Source organism: Schistocerca cancellata, chromosome 4, assembly GCF_023864275.1.
Source record: "Schistocerca cancellata isolate TAMUIC-IGC-003103 chromosome 4, iqSchCanc2.1, whole genome shotgun sequence".
NCBI classification, from domain to species: domain Eukaryota; kingdom Metazoa; phylum Arthropoda; class Insecta; order Orthoptera; family Acrididae; genus Schistocerca; species Schistocerca cancellata.
The window spans coordinates 770,185,270-770,211,432 of NC_064629.1; the positions used below are offsets into that span (position 1 = coordinate 770,185,270).

At 39.4% G+C, this 26,163-nt stretch overlaps 1 protein-coding gene across 1 annotated transcript in view; it reads left to right on the forward strand.

Moving 5' to 3' along the window:
* The first annotated feature begins 643 nt into the window (after nt 1-643).
* The window catches only part of LOC126184574 (uncharacterized), a 54,391-nt gene continuing 28,871 nt past the window's right edge, over nt 644-26,163 (forward strand). The window contains exon 1 of the mRNA XM_049927004.1: nt 644-753. Within this exon, the coding sequence (XP_049782961.1) occupies nt 687-753 (67 nt within the window). The 5' untranslated portion in view covers nt 644-686. The remainder of the gene's footprint in view (nt 754-26,163) is intronic.

The following is a 26,163-nucleotide window of genomic DNA, read 5'->3' on the forward strand; positions in this document are numbered from 1 at the left end:
CACCCATTATTTTGGAAACTACAAATTCTAACTGTTCCCTCCATATACATTCATGAAATTATAATATTCCTACACAGCAGACAAAAACTATTTGAGGAGAATCATTTTAACCACACATATAACACGAGAATTAGAAATAATTTTATGATACCCACTAGTTGAAATTATATGCACGGACTCCACAGTATAAGGTGATGATAATGTATAACAAGTTAAGGGACAAAAACATATTTAATATGAAGCCAGAAATTTTAAAACGAGGCTATATTAGATTCTGTGGAAGTAATGCTTCTATTCAATAGAAGAATTCCTAGAGGATGAAATGGTAATTTGAGCAACAGGTAATTAAGCGTTAAATTTTATTGTATGCGTATATAACAAAATTGTATTAATATTGTTAGGGTGCTGTTCGTTAACATCAGCTCTTCTGTATTTATGGTGAACTTTTACTGGAATTTTGACATGCCTCCTGTACCTGAATCAAATAATTTGTATTATGTACGTTATGAGATTAATAAATCACAATTCACAATTCTTAGTTTCCCGTTTAGTCATCTTTATTGTCTATGGCTTGTTTCACCAACCAGAGATTTTCTTCGTGTACGAAGCGAAATGTTTTGTAGATATCTTTGGTTGAGTTATTGTTATGACAGAGAGCTGCTTGTCAACGGCGGGTGTGGCAGAAAATGAAATCGTATAGACATTGGTTTATTGTTTTCCAATGTATAACATATTTGTTTGTACGGGAAACCTGTAAGTAGAATTTCACGTCCTAAGATAAGTTTATTTTAGGTGTAAGTGCTCATTTTACAATCCATTTAAAGGCTTGTTTAGTATTATAGGTTCTCAAGTTAGGTGGCAGAAATTAAGTACCAACAACGAACATCTGAACTTAACTGTTTTTCTTTCCTCCTGCGTACATACAGAACTGTTAACTACAGCGGAAAGTGTGTTTACATCTCCAGAAATTCTCCGCGTGGTTTTATATTTGGCTGCTATTAATATTGTATGCTTAAAAATATGTAACCGGTGGGTTACACAACGAAGTAATCGATTTTTAATACATTTACTCAGCGCAAACCTGGTTGGAAAGACTCGTCACTGATAAGTCAATAAGTTGTTTCATGTGATTTGGGCAGTTTCCGAGTTAGTCTTTAATTATCGTCGGGATTTAGTACTATCTCAGTAGTGGAATACTGTTAAACAGTGTTACTACAAAGATTCATCGTTGTTTCATGAGTAAACCGTCGGACGTAGTGTTACAGCATCAGTACAACTATTCAAAGGTGGTGTTTTCCATTATTTTGGCAACCTTGTAAATTTCCTACGTACAGTTACTTTGATGATTGCTGAAGTATCTGATGTCTGGCTAAGCACTGGTTAAGGGCGCTAAGTTAAAGTAAGGTGATGTCAGGCAGGGAATATAAAGTGGTTTTATTGGTGCTGCTGAATTATTTAGAGATCCAGTATGGAATTGTTTTATGACGTACCATTCGATAATCATAAACTAAATCATCAGCCAGGTAACATAATCAATAGGATTGTCTTGTGTGCTCTTAATGAACAGAGTAACTTGTTAGGAACATATTTTCGTAGTTTGCGAACTATTTCTTTTCAGTAGATATGTAGTTTTATTGGAGTGATTGAGTGAGAGTATCTCACTGCAACCTGGATAAAAATCGATTGTGTTGAATACAATATAGACTTTCCACAGTGGATAATTTTGCATAAAGTAATGTCACTGTAATCCTCACTTGTGTGTAGTCTTATAGTGCTGATAGGGCACAAAAACGCTGTGAACCAGTTGTTAATGATTCTTTTAATGAGCACCTATGGTTCAACTCAAACGTGGTTCTAACTACTTTTACTGAGGAGATGAATTGCCTAAAACCATAAGTGAATTAAAATGTGCACAATATATTTAATTAATTGTGTGTTCCCAAAGATGCCAGTTACTTTTATTGCTGAAACTACTTGCTATGCAGTTTAATTTCATCAATAACATCAGAGTGTAATTTCAAAAACATATGTTGTTTGCTTTATTGGTTTGTGCTTAAGTCATCAACTCAAAGGTTTGTTTTGAAACCACAGACTTCACTCTGCCTATTCCTGTTTGATGGAAAATGCCTCTGTTTTACCACTTTTGTGATCTCTGGAGGCTTTTGACTGTGTGAATCATCAAATCCTTGATAAGCATAAGTATTTTATTATGAGTGGGACAGTGCACAAATGGTTTAAGCCACATTTAAGTGGAAGAATGCAGAGGGTTGAAATTAACAGTACAGATAGTCTGCAAAAACCAGCAGAGTTCTCTAACTGGGATGGTATCAAGAGTTGAACAGGGAGAGAAGATGCTAGTTGTGGTACGAGGTACCCTCCACCACGCACCGTATGGTGGATTGCGGAGTATGTCTGTAGGTGTAGATGTAGTTGTATCCCACAGGGTTTAGTCATGGGCCCTTTATTGTTCTTAATGTATATTACTGACTTGCTGCTCTATATTCATGAAGATGCAAAGCCAGTTCTTTTTGCCGGTGATACAAGTATAGTAATCACATCAAACAACCAAGAATTAGCTGAGGAAATTCTAATAATGTCTTTCAGAAAATTAAGTGGTTGTTTGCAAATGGACTCACTAAATTTTGAGAAAAAACAGTATATACAGTCCTGCACAGTAAACAGCGTAACACTGTTGATAAATATAGGTGTTGAAGAGAAGTTTGATGCTAAGGCAGAATATTCGAAATTTCGGAGTGACTACATTCATAAGAAATTGAATTTGAGAAAACACATTGATGATCTGTTGAAGCATTTGGGTTCAGCTACTTATGCTATTATTGTTAATGCAAATTTTGGTGATAGATGTATCGGTAAATTAGCCTACTGTGCCTATTCACTGCTTTCATATGATGTCATATTTTGGGGTAATTCGTCATTAAGAGGAAAGGCATTTATTGCACAAAAGCATGTAACCGGGTAATAACCCACCCTAATTCAAAAATAATAGCAAATTGCTTAGCTACAACACTAGAAGAAAGAATGATCTCCATTATTCTGGGTTCACCAAAAGGGGTGAATTATGCTGCCACAAAAAAATCTTTAGTCACCAAATAGTATTAAAAGTCTGATAGCCAACCAGTATTTAAAAACAAATTAAAAGAATTTCTGAATAACAACTGCTTCTACTTAATAAAAGAATTTACACACACACACACACACACACACACACACACACACACACACACACACACACACACACACAAAGAAAGAAAGAAAACTTACTTTAAACTGATATGTGCACTGCACATCACTTCAAAACCTTGAACCATGTCTTGTCACTTCTAACTTCTCACATCATTCATGAAAGTGGTGAGATTGGACTGAGCAACAGTTGGGAATTTGTACAAGTGCTGATAACCATGCAGTTGAGTGCCCCACAAACCAAACATCATCATCTAACTTCTCACATTTTCAAATCTCATCGTTTGCTAGCATGTAATGCAGATTTCCTATAAATCTCCCATCAGCTGGGTATTTGGTGACTTATCAGGGAATCCCTGTTTAATCTAGTGTGCCTCAAACCATCTGTCCACTTTGCCACACAAAGGAAACTCTGGTTCCAACACTACTCTTTCATGCCCATTTGCATGCTTTACCGCTGCAGTTTAATAAATCCTCCAAACAAATTTGATTGAAGTTTGAGTTTGGAACTATTGTTATTTTACTTAAACGATATTTTCTGACCTAATTTGTTGTTAATACTCCCAAACATTGAACTTTGTTTTACTGTTTTGTACCCTGTTAGCTTCAAAAGCAGCTTATGCATAAGATATTGGACAAGTAATTTTAGATGTATAGAAATGAAAGTGATTCTAGTATTACAGAAGTGTCGGATTCCACCCGTCTGCTTTGACCCATGACGTCAATATGGCGTAGATGGTTATTCTAAGCATCTCCAATATGGTGCCTATGATGTCACTATGGCAACAAACACTAGAATACGTATAAATAAGACAGTAACATCTCCCTCCAAAAATACAATCAAACTGACAGGGCAGCCGCAGGAAATTGGGGGTTTTAGGGAGGGGGAAAGCTAAATATAACAGTAAAAAAACACACACCATGAACCCAAAACACATAAACTGATGAACAAAAAAATTACAAAATCTACAGGAATCGGACACTTCCCTTGACCTACATAGGTCAACTGCAGCTGTTGATACGAAAACACCAACACCTACAGCAAAAGCTATGGAAATTGGAATCAGACATTTCTCTTGACCTCAGCTGACGATACCAAAACACCAATACCTACATATAAAACTACAAAAATTGGAATCTGTCATTTCCCTTGACCTATATAGGTCAATCATAACTATTGATACGAAAAAACCACCGCCTACAACTATGAAAAAAAACACCACCGCCTCAAAAAGTCAAACACCCCTACATAAATTAAAACACATTCTAAAGTTACTTACCAGCAACAAATGTCGAGAGGGCGCCATCAAACACAACTCGACGACATCTACGGACAGAACCAACTCAAACTCCGCGCTGTAATGACGTCACACACAACACCACCCTTACTTCATGGATCAAAGTAGATGGGTGGAATACGTATTTAAAATTACAAGTAATTCACTTCATACATTTAAATATCTGTACGATATGTTTCATGCATTGCATTTAAATATTCTTCACTAGAGTAAAAGAAGTGATGCTGTAAATGTGACTTAAAAGACTTTTCCAAGGTGTTGAACTTAGTATTTGATTGTGGGAAATTTTTTATGAATTTTGTCTTCCATATGGAAAGTGCCATTTTGGCACAGGGTAGAGGCCTTCATATAGCATTAGAGGTGCTATCTGCATGTGCACTGGGTCAACTATTTTGCCATATGGAAAGTGCCATTTTGGCACAGGGTGTGTGTGTGTGTGTGTGTGTGTGTGTGTGTGTGTGTGTGTGTGTGTTTGAGTTACCTACTCAAATACGGAGTGATTATAATTACAGTGCAGCTACTCCCAGAGGTCCAGTGTGGGCTGTAATTATCATATGGCTGCAAAACTTGTAGGTATTCTAATGTATTAATGCGGAACTGATTTATGCTGGAAAAAGTTAGTTCCAGTTTTGGCCACAGAGTGCAAATTTGGCTCTGAGAATGCAAGAAAGATGTACAGAAATGGTTCCATATGTAATGAATTAGGAACCGGACATGGGCAGATAAGGTCAAACTAGTGAGAAACGCATAATGTTGATTTTATTATTAACAGCTGCCGAAACAATTTGTTCAGTTGAGCACCAGCGACATCAACAAAATGCTGTGTCCATAAAATCACATGGATTCAGATCAGGAGATGGAAGGTTTCATTAAGCAAATCTTCCCATAGGCTTGTGACATTAGGTGTTGTCCCGTCTTGCATGAAAACATTGGTTTCCACACAGTTGCACTCTTCCAAAACATGAATCACATGCTGTTAAAAGAGGTCTCAATAACATGCAGTAGTCACGGTACACCTGACAGACCCTCTGGGTGTATTCTCTTCAAAGAAGAATTAACTGAGAAAAAGATGCTTGTGAGAGCTGTTGCACCCATTGTATGTGAGAGACTTCATACAGTCACACACAGCGAGTACAATAGCTCTTTGTGCACAACACGGGCTTTAACAGTACCTCTAAATGCGGCAGGCCTGTGTTTTCATTGCACTCTGTAGTGTAAAATGTGCCTCCCCACTCCATGAAATATCACTTGGTCACATGTTACCAACTTCGATCCCTGCCAGAAACCAAAGAGCAAGTTCAGGACGTTGCTGTGGGTCATGAGGTTTCAGATGCTCCAGGGTCTGGATCTTGTACAGGTACTGGTGTAAAATAGACTGCAAAACATTCCATACTGTTTACTGTGGGATGGACAGTTCTCGTGACACTTCATGAACATGAGCGTTAGCAATTCCTGGTGCGCGTATTGCATATTTAGTTATAGCAACAGTAAATTTGTTAGTAACTTCCACTGGGATGGGGCGTCGTCCAGGTGCCACACCACGCTCGCCCAGTTTTTTGAATTTTATCATCATCATCTTTAAACCATTTAATGACTTTGGGGCTCTTCACAAACTTTTCAGTTGGCAATACTCTCTTGGTGCACAAAAACAGTTTCACTAACAACGCACAGTCTCTCTTCTTGGTGGCAATTCTGTTCACTCACGTTATAGCTTCTCAAACAATAGTGTGGATGTCATATCATTATAAAAACAGTGTACAGCACCAAATTTGCAGCTGATGGCCAAAATTGAAACTAATGTTTTCCATCGTAAATCGTTTCTGTATTAACACTTTACCGTATCTACCAAGTTTCACTGCCATACAATAAGTACAGCTCACACTGAACCTCCATGAGTAGCTGCACTTTAATTATAACCACTCAGTATTAGAGTGTTTGATTGTAGGAATCGGCAATCAGCAGATAGAAAAATACGTGCAGAAAGTGCTTGCTACAACAGAACTGGGAGGGTGATGGTGAGATGAGTATCAATGTTAAAAAGAAATAGCCAGTAATCTTCTTCTTCAGACAATTTGAGAGAGATTTTGATCAGAATCAAGAACTGCTTGCAGACTCAACTAGGTTTAAGTACCTGGGTGTGACATATGATAGTAAGACTGTATTGGGATATACATATGAAATGTGTGTTAAGGTAAACAGTACCATTTTCCAAACAGCTGCTCATGAAAGTAAAAGGAAGAGCAGTACTGTTCCTTGGTTGGGTCTCCCTCTAATTTTGTCACTGTGTGTGGCTCCCATGCCAAATCATATCCAATTTCAGAATTTGAGGGTGCACAGAGAGTAGCAGCAAGATACGTGCAAGCTCATTTTGAGCATTTTTAATCCCATTCAATGTGGACTTGATTAACAAGCCATAAAAAAAGTGTTAGACAGTCTGGGATGAAGTGCCCTTACCATGTCGTCAGGTCTTGTCTTGTGTGCTGATGTTAGTTAGTTACGTGTTCCATGGATCATTTTGTACGATAGATCATAATGATGTGAAATGAGTTATTTTACATTCACATTGCAAATTAATTTGTACATATGGTTGTATTCTGAACAATTCTAAGATTTGAGGTAGTAATTCCTACCTTCTGCACATTACAGTAATAGAAAGCCTTCTACAGAATAGTAGGAGTTGTCAAGGAGAAACTTTCTCAGTTTGCTTTCAAATTTTAATTTGCTGTATGTCAGACATTTTATATCACTGAGTAAGTGGTCAAAAATTTTTGTTGCAGCATTGTGCACACCTTCTTATGCTAAAGACAATCTTAATGTGGAGTAATGAATGTCATTTTTCCATCTGGTATTATAATTCTCTCCATAATTGTTGCTTTTAAAGTGTAGTGGGTTATTTACAACAAACTTAGTGAGGGAGGGAGTAAATATACTCTGAAGCAGTAGTCAGAATGCCCAACTCCTTAGACAGATGTCTAAAAGCTGATCGTGTGTGAGCGCGACATTTTATTCCTGCAGCGCATTTTTGTGGGTCTTTTGTAAAGATTAGTTGCCCAGAACAGTATTCCATAGGACATTATTGAATGGAAATATGCAAAATATGTCAACCACTGATTTGTCTCTCTCCAAGATTTGCAAGTGCAAATGTTGCTGAAGTAAATTGTTGTAAGAGTTTCAAAATGTGCTTTCTCCAATTTAAATTCTCATCAGTATGGACGCCTAAGGATTTTGAAGTTTTAACCCTATTTATTGTTTCCTCACCATGTGTTGCACTTATCGTTGGATGTACAGGTGTACAGAATTGAATATGTTGTGTCTTTTTAAAATGGGGGGGGGGGAGACCATTCGCAGAGAACCAGTCAGTGATACTTTTAAGAACTTTATTTACCATTTCTTCTTTTTATATATGTGACATTACAATTGTAGTAACATCTGCAAAAAGAACTAAGTCTGCTTGTTGAATATTAGACGGAAGATCATTTCACTATATGATGAGCAATAGTGGTCCTCAGCTTGAGCATTGGGGAACTTGATGAATGATTTCTCCCCAGTCAGAATTATGTCCCCAAACTTTATTGACTGAATTACTAAGTATAAGTTTGTGCATTCTTTTCTTTAGATATAACATCTATTGGCTGAGTATACCACCAGTCCCATAAAGCTTCAATTTATCTAGGAGAATACTGTGATTCACACTGTCAAGTGGCTTAGATAGGTCACAGAGAATACCAGTTGGCACTATTTTATTATTGAATGCTTGTAAAATTGGTGAGTGAACGTGTCAGTGTCATTCTCAGTAAAGCAGCCCTTCTGAAACACAAATGGTGATTGCTGAGGATATCGTTCTTGCTAATGTAAGATATTATTCTAGAATACATCACCACTCTAAAAAATTTTGAGAAATGATGACAACAGTGAAACAGGTTGCTAGTTGTTGACATCTCTCTCATCACATGTCTTAAAGATAGGTTTAACAATGGCATATTTCAGTTTGTCTGGAAAATTAGTGATGCATTTCTTATTTTGGATAAGACCAGGCTAATTATATGGGAACAAATCTTTAATACTCTATTGGAAACACCATCAAAACAAGATGAGCTTTTATTTTTGAGAGAATGTTTAAGTTTCTTGATTTCAAGAAGAGACATCAGTGATATGTTCATATGGTTGTACTGTATGAGAGTTACTTTTTCAGTGTACTGCAGTGATTTTTCTCATGAACTTTTTGTCCCTGTGCTTTCTATTATGTTTGAGAAATGATCATTAAATTCATTTCCTACCTTTGACTTGTCATCTATAGCCCTTCCATTCAGTTCATAGTAACATTATCTTGTTCTATGGCTAGTTGTCCTGGCTCTCGTTTCAATGCATTTAATATAGCCTTAACACTGTTGTCAGAATTACTGATTTCTGACATTGTGTGTGTTCTATGATTTTCCAGTAATCTTTCTTAGCAATTTTGAGTAGTTTTTGTAATGTGTAACTACTGCAGACCCATACTTGTTTTTTTCAACGGCTACATTTCCCATTTCTTTACACAAGATATTTTAATCCCTCTAGTGATCCATGTTTTTTTTATATGGGTATTTAATGCCCTTTCAGGTTAGCTCATGCGCGGAGCTATTTTCAAATAATATGAATTTATCATGGAATGGATTAAGTTTTATGTTATCATTTGGTTCATTCATCCTGTGTTATCTCTTGTAAACTATTCTTAAAAACATTTGTCATGGAATCATTAATTATTCAGATTTCCACTGAGGAGTTGTTGTTGTTGTTGTTGTTGTTGTTGTTGTCTTCAGTCCTGAGACTGGTTTGATGCAGCTCTCCATGCTACTCTATCCTATGCAAGCTTCTTCATCTCCCAGTACCTACTGCAACCTACATCCTTCTGAATCTGCTTAGTGTATTCATCTCTTGGTCTTCCTCTACGATTTTTACCCTCCACGTTGCCGTCCAATACTAAACTGGTGATCCCTTGATGCCTCAGAACATGTCCTACCAACTGATCCCTTCTTCTAGTCAAGTTGTGCCACAAACTTCTCTTCTCCCCAATCCTATTCAATACCTCCCCATTAGTTATATGATCTACCCATCTAATCTTCAGCATTTTTCTGTAGCACCACATTTCGAAAGCTTCTATTCTCTTCTTGTCCAAACTATTTATTGTCCATGTTTCACTTCCATATATGGCTACACTCCATACAAATACTTTCAGAAACGACTTCCTGACATTTAAACCTATACTTGATGTTAACAAATTTCTGTTCTTCAGAAACGCTTTCCTTGCCATTGCCAGTCTACATTTTACAGCCTCTCTACTTCGACAATCGTCAGTTATTTTGTTCCCCAAATAGCAGAACTCCTTTACTACTTTAAGTGTCTCATTTCCTAATCTGATTCCCTCAGTATCACCCGACTTAATTCAACTACATTCCATTATCCAGTATCCAAACTGTAAGGCACTGTTATTTATCCTAACTGTCCATCTTCTACATCTACATTTATACTCCGCAAGCCACCCAACGGTGTGTGGCGGAGGGCACTTTACGTGCCACTGTCATTATCTCCCTTTCCTGTTCCAGTCGCGTATGGTTCGCGGGAAGAACGACTGTCTGAAAGCCTCTGTGCGCGCTCTAATCTCTCTAATTTTACATTCGTGATCTCCTCGGGAGGTATAAGTAGGGGGAAGCAATATATTCGATACCTCATCCAGAAACGCACCCTCTCGAAACCTGGCGAGCAAGCTACACCGCGATGCAGAGCGCCTCTCTTGCAGGGTCTGCCACTTGAGTTTGTTAAACATCTCCGTAACGCTATCACGGTTACCAAATAACCCTGTGACGAAACGCGCCGCTCTTCTTTGGATCTTCTCTATCTCCTCCGTCAACCCGATCTGGTACGGATCCCACACTGATGAGCAATACTCAAGTATAGGTCGAACGAGTGTTTTTTAAGCCACCTCCTTTGTTGATGGACTACATTTTCTAAGGACTCTCCCAATGAATCTCAACCTGGTACCCGCCTTACCAACAATTAATTTTATATGATCATTCCACTTCAAATCATTCCGCACGCATACTCCCAGATATTTTACAGAAGTAACTGCTACCAGTGTTTGTTCCGCTATCATATAATCATACAATAAAGGATCCTTCTTTCTATGTATTCGCAATACATTACATTTGTCTATGTTAAGGGTCAGTTGCCACTCCCTGCACCAAGTGCCTATCCGCTGCAGATCTTCCTGCATTTCGCTACAATTTTCTAATGCTGCAACTTCTCTGTATACTACAGCATCATCCGCGAAAAGCCGCATGGAACTTCCGACACTATCTACTAGGTCATTTATATATATTGTGAAAAGCAATGGTCCCATAACACTCCCCTGTGGCACGCCAGAGGTTACTTTAACGTCTGTAGATGTCTCTCCATTGAGAACAACATGCTGTGTTCTGTTTGCTAAAAACTCTTCAATCCAGCCACACAGCTGGTCTGATATTCCGTAGGCTCTTACTTTGTTTATCAGGCGACAGTGCGGAACTGTATCGAACGCCTTCCGGAAGTCAAGGAAAATGGCATCTACCTGGGAGCCTGTATCTAATATTTTCTGGGTCTCATGAACAAATAAAGCGAGTTGGGTTTCACACGATCGCTGTTTCCGGAATCCATGTTGATTCCTACATAGTAGATTCTGAGTTTCCAAAAACGACATGATACTCGAGCAAAAGACATGTTCTAAAATTCTACAACAGATCGACGTCAGAGAGATAGGTCTATAGTTTTGCGCATCTGCTCGACGACCCTTCTTGAAGACTGGGACTACCTGTGCTCTTTTCCAATCATTTGGAACCTTCTGTTCCTCTAGAGACTTGCGGTACACGGCTGTTAGAAGGGGGGCAAGTTCTTTCGCGTACTCTGTGTAGAATGGAATTGGTATCCCGTCAGGTCCAGTGGACTTTCGTCTGTTGAGTGATTCCAGTTGCTTTTCTATTCCTTGGACACTTATTTCAATGTCAGCCATTTTTTCGTTGGTGCGAGGATTTAGAGAAGGAACTGCAGTGCGGTCTTCCTCTGTGAAACAGCTTTGGAAAAAGGTGTTTAGTATTTCAGTTTTACGCTTGTCTTCCTCTGTTTCAATGCCATCATCATCCCGGAGTGTCTGGACATGATGTTTCGAGCCACTTACTGATTTAACGTAAGACCAGAACTTCCTAGGATTTTCTGTCAAGTCGGCACATAGAATTTTACTTTCGAATTCACTGAACGCTTCACGCATAGCCCTCCTTACACTAACTTTGACATCGTTTAGCTTCTGTTTGTCTGAGAGGTTTTGGCTGCGTTTAAACTTGGAGTGAAGCTCTCTTTGCTTTCGCAGTAGTTTCCTAACTTTGTTGTTGTACCACGGTGGGTTTTTCCCGTCCCTCACAGTTTTGCTCGGCACGTACCTGTCTAAAACGCATTTTACGATTGCCTTGAACTTTTTCCATAAACACTCAACATTGTCAGTGTCGGAACAGAAATTTTCGTTTTGATCTGTTAGGTAGTCTGAAATCTGCCTTCTATTACTCTTGCTAAACAGATAAACCTTCCTCCCTTTTTTTATATTCCTATTAACTTCCATATTCAGGGATGCTGCAACGGCCTTATGATCACTGATTCCCTGTTCTGCACTTACAGAGTCGAAAAGTTCGGGTCTGTTTGTTATCAGTAGGTCCAAGATGTTATCTCCACGAGTCGGTTCTCTGTTTAATTGCTCGAGGTAATTTTCGGATAGTGCACTCAGTATAATGTCACTCGATGCTCTGTCCCTACCACCCGTCCTAAACATCTGAGTGTCCCAGTCTATATCTGGTAAATTGAAATCTCCACCTAAGACCATAACATGCTGAGAAAATTTATGTGAAATGTATTCCAAATTTTCTCTCAGTTGTTCTGCCACTAATGCTGCTGAGTCGGGGGGTCGGTAAAAGGAGCCAATTATTAACCTAGCTCGGTTGTTGAGTGTAACCTCCACCCATAATAATTCACAGGAACTATCCACTTCTACTTCACTACAGGATAAACTACTACTAACAGCGACGAACACTCCACCACCGGTTGCATGCAATCTATCCTTCCTAAACACCGTCTGTGCCTTTGTAAAAATTTCGGCAGAATTTATCTCTGGCTTCAGCCAGCTTTCTGTACCTATAACGATTTCAGCTTCGGTGCTTTCTATCAGCGCTTGAAGTTCCGGTACTTTACCAACGCAGCTTCGACAGTTTACAATTACAATACCGATTGCTGCTTGGTCCCCGCATGTCCTGACTTTGCCCCGCACCTGTTGAGGCTGTTGCCCTTTCTGCACTTGCCCGAGGCCATCTAACCTAAAAAACCGCCCAGCCCACGCCACACAACCCCTGCTACCCGTGTAGCCGCTTGTTGCGTGTAGTGGACTCCTGACCTATCCAGCGGAACCCGAAACCCCACCACCCTATGGCGCAAGTCGAGGAATCTGCAGCCCACATGGTCGCAGAACCGTCTCAACCTCTGATTCAGACCCTCCACTCGGCTCTGTACCAAAGGTCCGCAGTCAGTCCTGTCGACGATGCTGCAGATGGTGAGCTCTGCTTTCATCCCGCTAGCGAGACTGGCAGTCTTCACCAAATCAGATAGCCGCCGGAAGCCAGAGAGGATTTCCTCCGATCCATAGCGACACACATCATTGGTGCCGACATGAGCGACCACCTGCAGATGGGTGCACCCTGTACCCTTCATGGCATCCGGAAGGACCCTTTCCACATCTGGAATGACTCCCCCCGGTATGCACACGGAGTGCACTTTGGTTTTCTTCCCCTCCCTTGCTGCCATATCCCTAAGGGGCCCCATTACGCGCCTGACGTTGGAGCTCCCAACTACCAGTAAGCCCACCCTCTGCGACTGCCCGGATCTTGCAGCCTGAGGGGCAACCTCTGGAACAGGACAAGCAGCCATGTCAGGCTGAAGATCAGTATCAGCCTGAGACAGAGCCCGAAACCGGTTCGTCAGACAAACTGGAGAGGCCTTCCGTTCAGCCCTCCGGAATGTCTTTCGCCCCCTGCCACACCTTGAGACGACCTCCCACTCTACCACAGGTGAGGGAGCAGCCTCAATGCGGGCAGTATCCCGGGCAACCACAGTCGTATCTTGATCAGAGAAAGCATTTGTTACTGGGTAAACGTCTATTTTCTTGCTTTTGAGCTATACCAAAGAAAACATTGTCAATGTTGACAGTTCATCAGCATTCATTGCAGTCAATCAGAATCACAGAATCCAATGATTTCTTTTTAATTTTAAGGGTGGTTAGTGGTTTTTGTATTTGCTGAACTCTGCTATTGTAGAAGCTCAACCACATATTCAGTTCAAAAATTTGGAACATTGTACCATGTTTGTTGACTTCTTTTTTACCATGAAATTACTGTTCGATTTGTTGTACAGAACTATATTTCTCTTAATTAAAGAGAGAGTTCGTTTGCAGATACGCTACTTACTTATTAGTTCCTTGGAAAACATGAACAATAATGTATTTTGTTGGCTAACAATTTCTCTGATGAATTCTAACATGTGTGCCCTGTGCAGTAAACATGAGCTCTTTTTGATGTGTGATAAGTGGAAGGTCATTTACACATACAGGAAATAGGACAGGGCCCAAAATTGAGTGTTGTGGGAATACCTCTGTGATTTCTCCACTGTCACAACTTTTTTTTTTTTTTTTCGCTAACAACAACAACAAAAATTTTCATCACTACAGTTTGCATTTTTTTAAAATTAAATGTTATTCAGATCAAACAATGGAAAATTCAGGTAGGAATATCAACAGTGTAGGAACACATAGATCGCTACTTACTGTCAAGAAGACATGTTAAGTTGCGGACAGTCACAATTAAGACACATACATAAAGCTTTTGGCCACAGCCTTCTTCAGCAAAAGAGAAACACCCTTCATACACACAAGAAAACACACACAATTCTAACACAACCACCAACTCTGGCAGTTCGGGCCAGAAAGCAACTATCACGTGGAAGGCAAGAAGCAATGTGGTGGGCCAGGGAGGGCATGGGTGGTGGCCAAGATTAACGCTGTCTGGCAGAGTGTGCAGCTGTCCACGAGGATGAACGGCCACCATGAAACTGTGGCCAAGAGCAAAGTAGACCACCCAATGGTACGACATGCAGCTGAACATGACATTCTTGATTTCAATGGCTTCTTCACTACCCAAGCCATATGAATCCTCCCCTACACCACCAACTTTTCTGAACTGTGCAGATGGAAGTTATCCTGACAACACATTTTCCGCTCTCGTAGTTTTCCCCACCTCAACCTACAGTAAAACACTGTCCCCAAACCCTCCAGCCAATAGTTTCCACCCCCTCTGTCCTATCAACTCCTCCCCATTCTCGTCTCCCACTCTCTTTGAATGCCACCCTCTGCTAGTGCACCCACCCATCTTTCCCCACTCCTCTCCTTTTTCATTCCTCCCTGCTCCTAGCCTCTTGGCACTGCACGTGTTGGCATTCTAGTCCCTTCTCACTCCACCAGACAGTGTTCATCTCTCCCACCACCCAGACACTACTATCCCTTCCCTGTGACCCTTCAGATTGCTGCTTGCATCCCACATGACAGTTGCATTCTGGCCCAAGCTACCCTAGTTTGCAGTCATATGTGCATGAGATGTGCTTGTTTGCGTGTCTGAATGGTGTGTGTTTTTCTTTTGCTGATGAAGGCTGTGGCCAGAAGCTGTATGTAAGTGTCTTTTAGTTGTGCCTGTCTGCAACTTAACAAAATTGTGATTTAATATGAGAGTTGTTAAGTGTACCTTACCCTCTTAAAATATTTAGAAAAAGTAAATTGGATGGTAATATTTAGATATTTCCTGTCATCTTTCTTTTCATGAGCTTTGATAATGACATAAAAAGAATATTAATCATAACTTCAGCACAATAAAGAAAGATATTAGTTATGAATCTCCCACTCAACACATATTTTTAGAAAGGGACGTGGTGTCTCTTTACATCACCATATGAAATATTTTTTGTACACATTATGTTTATGAACAAACACAAGTTTATAATTCTGCACGGAATGTGTTCAATCTACGGGAAGGTTCTATTTTTGAGATTGTGTTGGATTAATCATATATTAAGTGTTCAACACCAATTTTGTATACACTTCAATGAATTTTCTTTCTTTCTTTTTTTTTTTAACTCTACCATTTTTCTAAGTTGTGTTGTGGTAGTGATCATCAGAATGTTAATTTTGAAATCGCATGTTACTCGCTCATTCTCTTCCACAGCTAAATCATTTTCTCCCATGATTGATATCCCAGCCTCCTTTTTCACTAACCTGTTAACAGTGGCACCAAACTGTGTGAACTTTAGCTACATAGGAATCACAGCTTACAAGTAATTGTTTATTTAAGCTTTCCATGATCTATCTCAGGAAGCACCAAGTAAATTATGACTATTAAGATTTTTATTCTATAGCTTTGCTTACCCACAAATAGAAAATTATCTAACATAACATACTGTACTTCTGTAAATGAGAGGCAGGACAATACGACATAGATTTAATTGGATAAATGTATGTAAGATGTTGACATAACTTTGTTGTTTGTTGGAGGTAGTTTTCATGACTTTTAATGTCTGAACCACATCTACACAGTTTTTCTGTAGTAGTAAATGACAAAAGGTACAAGCATGTTAATAACACTGTTATAATTACTTATACACAGTCCAGTCACATTAATGTGACCACTGCCTATGTTCGAAATAAATGTGCAATAACCACTTGTAGGCGGCAGGTGGCAGCACTAGCAGTGGAAGGTAGATAAAACGTGTAAGGGAGACACAGGAAGCAGTGCAGTTGTTTCCATACTGTGGAAACAGAGCGATTTATCTGGCATCCAAAACAGCATGAACATGGCTTTCAGGCCTAAGGTGGAAACATTTCCAAAATAGGTAAGTTTGTCAACCATTTGCATGCCATGTGATTAAAGTATACCATGCATGGCAAAATGGAACTATCCAAAACAGGCACTGAGGCAAGTATGTCGTACCATGGGTCATAGATGACAGGGGTAAATGATGGATGTGTAGATGTGTACAGGCAAAGAAACATGCAACTGTTGAGCAGCTGACCACCCAGGTGAACCAAGGTGTCTCCTCAGCGAACGTTGCTACATGTGGGCCACCCAAGCTGACTGCTATTTGACAATGAAGGCTGCAACTGCACGTCCATTGAGTGGTGACAGGTGGCCTTATGGGATGAATCACATTTTATGCTCCATCGGACAGGCGGCTGTTGGCATGTACAGTGTGAAATGCTTGAAAGCAAACACCCTGCAACGGTCGTCGAAAGAGTCCACGCCAGAGGAGGGAATGTTATGATTTGAGGAATATTTTTGTGGTATTCCCTTGGTTATCTCGCCATTCTGGAAGGCACAGTGCATCAACACAAGTCTGCATCTATCCTTGGGGACCATGCCCACCTCTACATCCAGTTTGTTTTTCCTGAGCACGGTGGGCTCTACCTGCAGGACAATGCAACGTGTTACACAGCTCGCAGTGTACATGCATGCTTTGAAGAGCAACATGATGAAATTACCCTACTCCTGTGGCCACCGAACTTCGAGTTTAAACCCAATTGAAAATGTGTAGAATCATCTTGAATGGACTGAATGCACCATAGATCCTCAACCAAGAAACTAGCACAGCTGGCCACGGTACCAGTGTAGATGTGGTTCCACATCTCTGTCTGTACTTTTCAGATCCTAATTGACTCTTCCTGCTCGTTTCACAGCAATCCACACTGCAAAAGGTGACTATTCAGGCTTTTGATAGCTGCTCACATTGACACACATTAATGTGACTGGACAGCATATATTTAAAGTTAACTATGTATTAGTTACTGCATCCATTTTCTGATAACAGTGAGTACATACCCATTAATATGTTAGACCATTTTAGTCAGACTCTTACACAACATTGAATTTCGTAGTGTATTCCTGTTTCAACAACTTGTACTCAGGTGCATTTGTAAATGGCAAACCTTAGAACATAAGATATCACAGACTTGCTTCCCTTGCCACAGTGAGATTTAAATTGCACAGCATTTTTGGTATGAGTACTTCTACTAAATTTTTGCAGGTTCTAGAATGCTCACTTAGTGTTTCCATTCATCATTATAGTGTTTATAAAATATTTTATGGGTATGTTATCAAATATTAATCAGCTGTTAACATTCACAAGTAGAGCTGTGGGAGCAGGTCATGAGTCATTTTGGACAGCTCAGACAGAAGAGCACTTGCCTGAAAGGCAGAGGACCCAGGTTTGAGTTCTGGTCCAGTGCACAGTTTTAATCTGCTTGGAAGTTTCTACTGTTAATGTTATTTATTTTGTATTCATTTATTAAATATGCAGTTATTCAAGGTATTGTGGGAGTGGGAAGATCCACAAAATAAACAAACAGTTACACACAGTGCAGCAGTTGGCATTAATAATTTGAGTATTGTTTATTATTTGCCTTTGTTTCTATGGAGTTACAATATTCCATTGTTGATTATTTGCTTTTATGTTTTACGAGAAAAAGAAATAATGTTGTATATTCTCAAATGTGTGTATAAGAAGTTATTATTTAACATGATGATATGTAGCAGCCATAAAATGGTGACCCAAGACTCAGAACAACTTGCACAGCAAGAAACAAACAAGCAGGGCGACACAAATTCGCCAATGCATACAACAGATGGCAGAAGTCCTATGATACATTTAGTGCAGCTACAGAGTATGTTGCTCACTCAGATAGGAGACATGCAGAATGAAATAGCGAGCATGGAAACATTTCTCCTGGACAAATTAATGATTTTCACATGACAGGCTCCACAGTTGACGAAACTACAAGAAGTGCTGATTCATCTAGAAGGGCATATGGAGGTGCACATGCCTCAGTTCCTGTCCGATAAATTGGAATTCTGATTTTCGATGTTAGAGTTGGCATTCATTCATAATAAAGTAACAAACAACCAAGAAAAGTTTGTGATAGCAGTCAACGGTCTGGACACTTAGAGCAGAGGCATTAGTAGAATATGAAATTAAGCATTTGCCAGCAACACGGTAGCATAAAGGTCTAAAGAAGATTTTGATAAACAGGCTTAGTAACTGTTAGATCAACGGATATACAGTGTATTACGCGGCGAGTGGCGAGGTGACAGATCCCTCACAGAATTTAGGCGGCAGTTATGGGGAATAGTGATGGAGGCAGAATTTTCGGGTGCTACAGTCCAGTATGTTTGGGCATCACAGCTTCCCATGGCAGTAAGAGCAGTGGTCGACATGAAGAATGGGTGCGACATGACCACTATTCTCCAGTTGGCTGACAGAGTTTGTACAATAATGGAGACAGCAAGTACACTGATCCTTGCAGAAGCAGTAGTGAAATCAGAAGCATATCAGGCAGTGACAATTCACAAGGGTTAACAGGTGGATACAACTGCACAATTTCAGAAATTAAAGAAACAATGAGATGGGCTTCAGAGACAAATTGACACTTTGAAGACCGCTGGTTCATAATATCCTTCAGTGCACTTCGGAAACAGTGGACTGAAAAAACCTGAACAACTAAATGGGTGTCATAAACAGTTCGGTGAATGAGCCTTTAAGTGTATTCTACCATTCAATTGCACGTGCCGTGTCAGTAGCATGGAGACTGTAAGGGCAGACACTTTCTTTTTGTCTTTGTCATGACAACTCTATGTATGAGATGTGAAGACTTTGTTGTTATCTCGTAAACACTGAGTCTAACATTTGTATGTTGCCAGTAGAGAGAGATATGTTAGTCAAAGGCAGTTTGTTAGTTCACCTCGTGGCAGCAAATAAACAGTCTATAACAACACATGGCAATTGCAGCAAGGATGTGAATTTAGGTTTCCCTAATACTTGTCGTTGGACATTTGTAATAGCTGAAATGCTGGAACCAATATTAGGGTACAGATTTTCTGTATGCATACAATAAATATCACCCTTGATAATCAGTTGGCTTCACATGAGAAAGGAGAAGAAATGGTACCTGGGCTTGTAGGAAAATTCAGAGAAAGAGGAGGCGATTCGGCACAAGCGATAGAGGTAGACCAGCATATGGACCTGACAGCACAAACACCAACCACAGTGGCACATAATATGGTTCAACACATAAACACAGTGCCAGGCGCTCCAGTCTCTTTTATACCGAGAAGATTGGCACCAGGTAGGTTAGCAGACGCAAATGCCAAGTTTGAATATATGTTAGAAAAAGGAGTAATACAAAGATCTGATAGTGCATGGTCCTCACCTTAACATCTAGTGTTAAAAAAAAAAAAAAAAAAAATCAGAAGTTTGAGGCCTTGTGCAGGAACTGAATGCCTGCATGATACCTGTTTGGTATCCCGTGCTTAATATTTGTGATTTTATGAATGTATGGGTGAGAGTAAAATATTTCAGTGTCATAGATTGTCAAAAGGCATACTATCAGATACCACTGCTGACATTGACATACTGAAGACTGCTGTCATTATACCTTTTGGCCTCTTCGAATTTTTACATGTACCATTTGGCTTTAAAAATGTGGCTCAAACGTGGCATCGTTTCATTCATGAGGTGTTACGAGGGTTACACTACACCTTCGCCTATCTTCACAATATACTTGTATTTTCAGTGACACAAAGTCTCCATGAGGTGCACCTTATCAGTTTTTGATAGACTATGTTGGTACTGAATAATAATTAATAAAAGTAAGTGCAACTTGCAAGAAAACCACATGACGTACCTGGATCTCACAGTTTCAGCAGACGGCATCCGCCCATTGGAAGAGAAAGTGGAACATACACAACAAATATCTCAGCCATTGGATCTGCAACAATTACTTAAGTTCTTAGGTGTTGTAAAATTTTAGCATCAGTGTATACCAAGAGCAGCTGCTTTGCAAGCACAGCTCACAGAGGTGCTGACAGGTCCTAATACCTAATAAACATCAGAATCTAGACTGGACACCCTGTATGCAGCAAGCCTTTGAACAGATATAGACAAGTCAGAAGCAATCTGTTTTACGGGCTCATCCTGAGAGAGATGCGAGACTAACTGTAATAGTCGATGCAAGTCAGGTAGCCATTGGAGCAGCGTTGCAAGGGTCTGCTGGACACTGGCAGCAGTTAGTTTTTCTCACAGAAACTTGAGGATTTAAAAGGAGTGGAGAATATCATAGTAGACTATTCTGTGGATTACACAAGACTGGTGAGAGGGCAAAGAGAAGACTTACAACTTCAGGTTTCTCAGCAGAGTACATCGAAAGGGTTGAGACCTCAGGAAAAATGTCCGGAAGGTGAGGCCATTAAAATGTGGTGTGATACCTCACAAGGAAGACCTAGACCATTTGTGCCTGACTGTTTACAGTCAGAGATACTTGAAAGTATACATAATTTGGCTCATCCAGGTACACGAGCAAGTATCATGTTGCTGATATAACACTTCTTTTGGCCTGGAGTGAGGCTAGATTGTCGAAGGTAGACACAGGCATGCCCTGCATGTCATCAGTGTAAGATGGGACATCATGTGAAGAAACCAGTGGGACACTATGATGAACCATCTGGTTGTTCTGAACATGTGCACTTCGACATCATTGGCCCACTGCCGATGTCTGAAGGTTGCTATTGTATGCTAACAGCAATTAACAGATTTAAGAGCTGGGCAGAAACTGTACTGATTCTAGACATATCAGCAGAGACAGTCATTCAAAGTTTCTTGGCGACATGGGTAGCAAGATTCGGACACCAGTGCATGTCACAACTGACCAGGGTCGTCAGTTTGAATCCTAATTATTTCTTGAACTGGTGAACATTTGTGGATTCCAACATGATTGTACAACAAGTTATCATCCAGAAAGTTACAGAATCTTAGAACAGGGGCACAGAACACTTACAGCAGCATTGCGACATTCTGTAATTTGTGTGCGGAAACTTAAGCAAGTGTTTGCGTGTGATGTTACAAACTGATTCAGTAAGAGCCCTGTTGCAGCACCATATGCTGGACCTTATAAAGTACTGCAACATAATGCACACACAGTGGAGCTCCAGATTCATGATAAACTGTACTGTTACTGTGTCAGTCAATCGAGTGAAGCGTGCTCACTTACTGCCGAAAGACTTAAAGCAGGAAGACATACAAGACTTGCAGTGGAATACGGTGCTACAACAGGCGCAAGCATCTTCCAGGAAACCAATTAAACTGAATCTGGTGGAAGATACTGCATCGGAGGAACAAGACACACAACCAGTGATTTGTCCAAGGGTGGCTCGGAAAGTCTGATAAGTTTCCACACGCACCTGGAGCTCTACTGTACCAGAAGGGGGCTATGTGGGAGAGGAAGATTGACAAAATAAATAAACAGTTATGCACAGTACAGCAGCTGGCAGCAAAGAAATTAATTATTTGAATACTACTTATTCTTTGCCTTTTATCTATGGAGTTAGAATGTACCATTGCTGATTATTCACTTTTACGTTTTACGAGAAAGAGAAATAAAGTTGTTTGTTCTCACATGTGTGTATAAGAAGGTATTATTTAATGTGATGTTATGTAGCGGCCATAGTATTATAGTTATGAAATATATCCTATGTATCAAATGGAAACTTTAATTGAGAAAAGTGTTAAAATTACAAGGAGAGCAAATAGGTTTACAGGATTTACCTTCAGGAGGCAAAATTCCAAGTACTGCCAGTATACACACTTCAAGAAGAAAATGCTAATTCTAGCTTTCACAGATAATCTGTTTGCTGCGAGGAGGAGTAGGAAAGTTTCAGAAGACAGTAGAGGGGAGGGGGGGGGGGGTGACAGATTACTCTCAGTGGCATTGTCAAACAATGAATTAATACATGTAATACTGTCAAAATGAGGGACTGGAGGGAAAAAATCAGTTTAAATGATAGCTGAAATGAGGACCTAAGCCAATTGTGAAAATGTAGAATGCACTGGAAATACAGTCCCCACATGCACATCACAGGTGAGGAGAACTAGTTGTAAAATAAAAGGTATTCTTTGTTGCTTACTGTCCACAAATACGGTAATCCACATTCCACAAGATGAGCTGAAGTCCTTAAAACTATGCATTATGAAAATGAGCAAACTGAGACGTGGCTCTGTTTTAGCTCTTTTGTGTGGTTTGTTCTAGATTATGAGATACAAATTGTTGAATCCTCAACATCTTCTATGTACCTTCAACCAATTATTGAGTTGTGGTTTACTCATCTCATAACATGTGCTTATTATTCATCAGATTAATTTACAAGGCACATGTCAAAAATTAGTAACACAAGTCACTTACATAGCTAGTGAGCTGGAGCAGCATTGTAAAGTTAATGTTTCTCCCCAGAATAAAGTTGTATTTATGAAATAATCCTAATGATCAGTGACATCCTGCTCAGTTTATCTGCTCATCCTTCATGAACTCTTTCACCTAGTAATAACATTTCTGTATTTGAGTATCATGTAGATTTTTCTTCAGTAGACCTAGCTTCATATTCAGTGTGTTCTTCTCTTATAGCATGTTGAAGATTTTCACTGCATATATTGGAGAATCTGAGCTTATAATATTAATTGTTGAATGTAATCATACAGTTATCTTTATTCCATGTTATATGAATGATGAATCTGATTTTCTATGAATAATTGTGGTTTGCTGTATAAAAAGATTATCATCTCAATGAAACATACATGGTGATTGAAAACTTATGTTCCAGTAGACAAATAAGGTGTACCAGAACTCCACCTAAAAACTTTCAGGGATGGTAGTGTGGACCAAAACAACAACAAAAAGTCTAACATAGACTCTAAAATGCATACCTCACAAGCTATGAGCACTAGTTTATCTTCGCTACTGTGAAAAACATCTCATCTACTGAAGTGCTCATAACTCTTAAGGCATGCACTTCAGAGCCCTTTTTTACTTGCTTTGAGGCCATACTACTACCTCTGAAAGTTTGTTTGTGGAGTTCTGTTTCACCCTATTTGTCCTATGGCACATGACTTGAGTTACCATGTATATGGAGGAGATTGTTAAATTTCCAAGTAGTGGATGACATGGTTCACTGACATGTGCAGTACATGTTTCTGATAACTTGGTTCCCTAACATCAGTATATAAGATTCATTACCAGAACTTCCCCCAAAAACTGTCATTCAGGATTGCTGATTTAAAATAGCTACAGGATGCAGTTTTGTGTGTGTACATGTCAGTGGCACCAAACAATATTAGCATAGCAATGTAAAGCTACATAAATTACTTCGTAGGTACTCAGTATGTATATTCTGGTTTAAATATGTATATACGTGTAGTCCTAGAAAATTGACAGATTCCACATCCACTGTGTCCCTATTTTTGTGGCTTATTTTTATGTCCTGGCATTTTGATTGTTGGCCCCTGAATCCCACCATGTGTGCTTTTAGGATGTTCAGAGTTTGTGTAGGGCTGCTTAGCTGAAACCATGTTTCTGAGCCATCAAGTGTATTAATGATGCTGTCAGGGTTTTTTTTCTGTGTCATGATTATTATAAGTCTGTGTCGTTTGCCAACCATGGCTGGATAGACTGTGTCAAAAATTACAAAACATATATACTACAGTACAAATGACATGTAACAATACAAAAAATTTAAAACATTAAGCATTTTAGTATAGATACATTTAATCTACTATTGACATTTGAGTTCTGACATATTCATTAGTTTTAGAGAAAGTTCAGTAAAGTCATTCACTTTCTTCACAATGAAAAAAATTTCTGGATGAAGTAGAGCAGACATAGTTTAAGACTCTTGAAATTTTGCCCTTCAACCTCTCCAGTGGCAGAATCTGCACTTCCGAGGTGATATTTTGCAAAACTGTCTCTTGTTTTGTACAGTCAGCAGGATAGTACGTTTATGCTCTCTTTGTTGTGGGAATTGTGGTTATGTAACTCACGCCTCTGGCTGAAGGAGTTTAGATTTTTCTTAACTTGAAGGAAGCTCAAAAATACATAATGATTATAAACAATCATTATTCCCAATTTTGTTAATGGCCTGCAGTGTTCGTTTCTCCTGTCTCCTACTCGATGTTGTGATCATTGTCTTCTTCCGTTTTTTTTTTTTTCAGCCTGTATGTAGAGTGGTCCCATAGTAACAGGTCCTAGCCGATACAGCTGTGAAACGATTAATAACAAAGTATTAGGAAATACTGATCAGTTATCACATGTTTCAATTTTCTCAGGACGTAAATGCCTGGTGACAGTTTGTCACTCCCATGTGCATTGTGTTCTTACCAAGAGTTTGCTATCCACCATGAACCCCAGAAGTTTCACAACCGCTACGCAGTTTAGGTATTTTTTGTCAGTGAGGCTGCATATCAATTCTTGCATTTTTTCCTTCATTGGTTTTCATTTTGTTTATTACAAACCATCCTTTTGTCACATTAAACAAGGTATCTGCCTCTTCATGAGCCTTGCTGGCTTTGATGCTTTTTGAATACAGAGTTGTCATTTGCGAATTGTAATAACTGACCAGGAGAGCATAAATCATTTACAAAAACTAGGAACAGGATGGGACCCATTACTGCTCCCTGTGGCACACTGTATTCCAACTTCTGTTCACATGGTAGTGCTCCTTGGACTTATATGATATTCTGTATTACAGATAAGATTTGAGGGTTGCCAGAACATTGCCTCCAACTGCATACTCATTAAGCTTATTTAGGAGGACATTACGAGGACTGCAGTCAAACACCTTACTAAGGTCACAAGGGTCAGTTCTAAAGATCCTTTTTCTTCAAAACTGTGCCTTATCCAAGTAACCAGATCTAGTGCTACTGTTGTAGATTTACAGTTCCAGAAACCATGCTGTGCAACTGAGAACAGTTAATTAAGTTCTAAGTAATTTGAGATTTGCTCTTTCATTGCAGTCTCAATGACTTCAGCAGAGGTTGAAATTAAGATTGTTTGAAGCTTGCTACCATTCTTGGGTCACCCTTTTTATAAACTGTACTGCCCATGCAAGTTTCAGAAAGTCTGGAAATACACCTGCCATAGATGCACTTAATAATTACCACAATTAAAGATTCAGTAATATAATAAATAATTTTCTTAAGAACATTAGTGGACATCAAAATGTCAGAATGCTTATAAGATTTTACAACAATGTCAATGTATAATTAGATGAATGACGAACACTAACTTCACTTAATGAAGGTTTATTCAGTACTTGCACATACAAGAGCACGAAGTGAACTGCCTCCGGCCAGAACACATACAGTATATATACAGTTGCAGAACATTCCAGTGCAATGATTCTTGACATTTGTGGATACTTCTAGAATTTACTCAAACCGAATATATAAATTAAAATTTTACAGTCCAGGTGAGTTTTGAACTCATGACCCTCCATGCAACAGCCGAGCATCACAACCACCACACCACAGCGACTGCGCTACTCAGCCTCTTCTGCGACAATATTTATTATTTAATTTATTCTAATTTCCTCTAGCTCATCATGGTGCACCTTTTGTCATTCCTTACAGGAAGTCCAGGGATTGCACTTAGTGTTTCTCACGATGTCAGTAAAATAATTGTTGAAATCATCTGGACTACACAAGCTTAAGG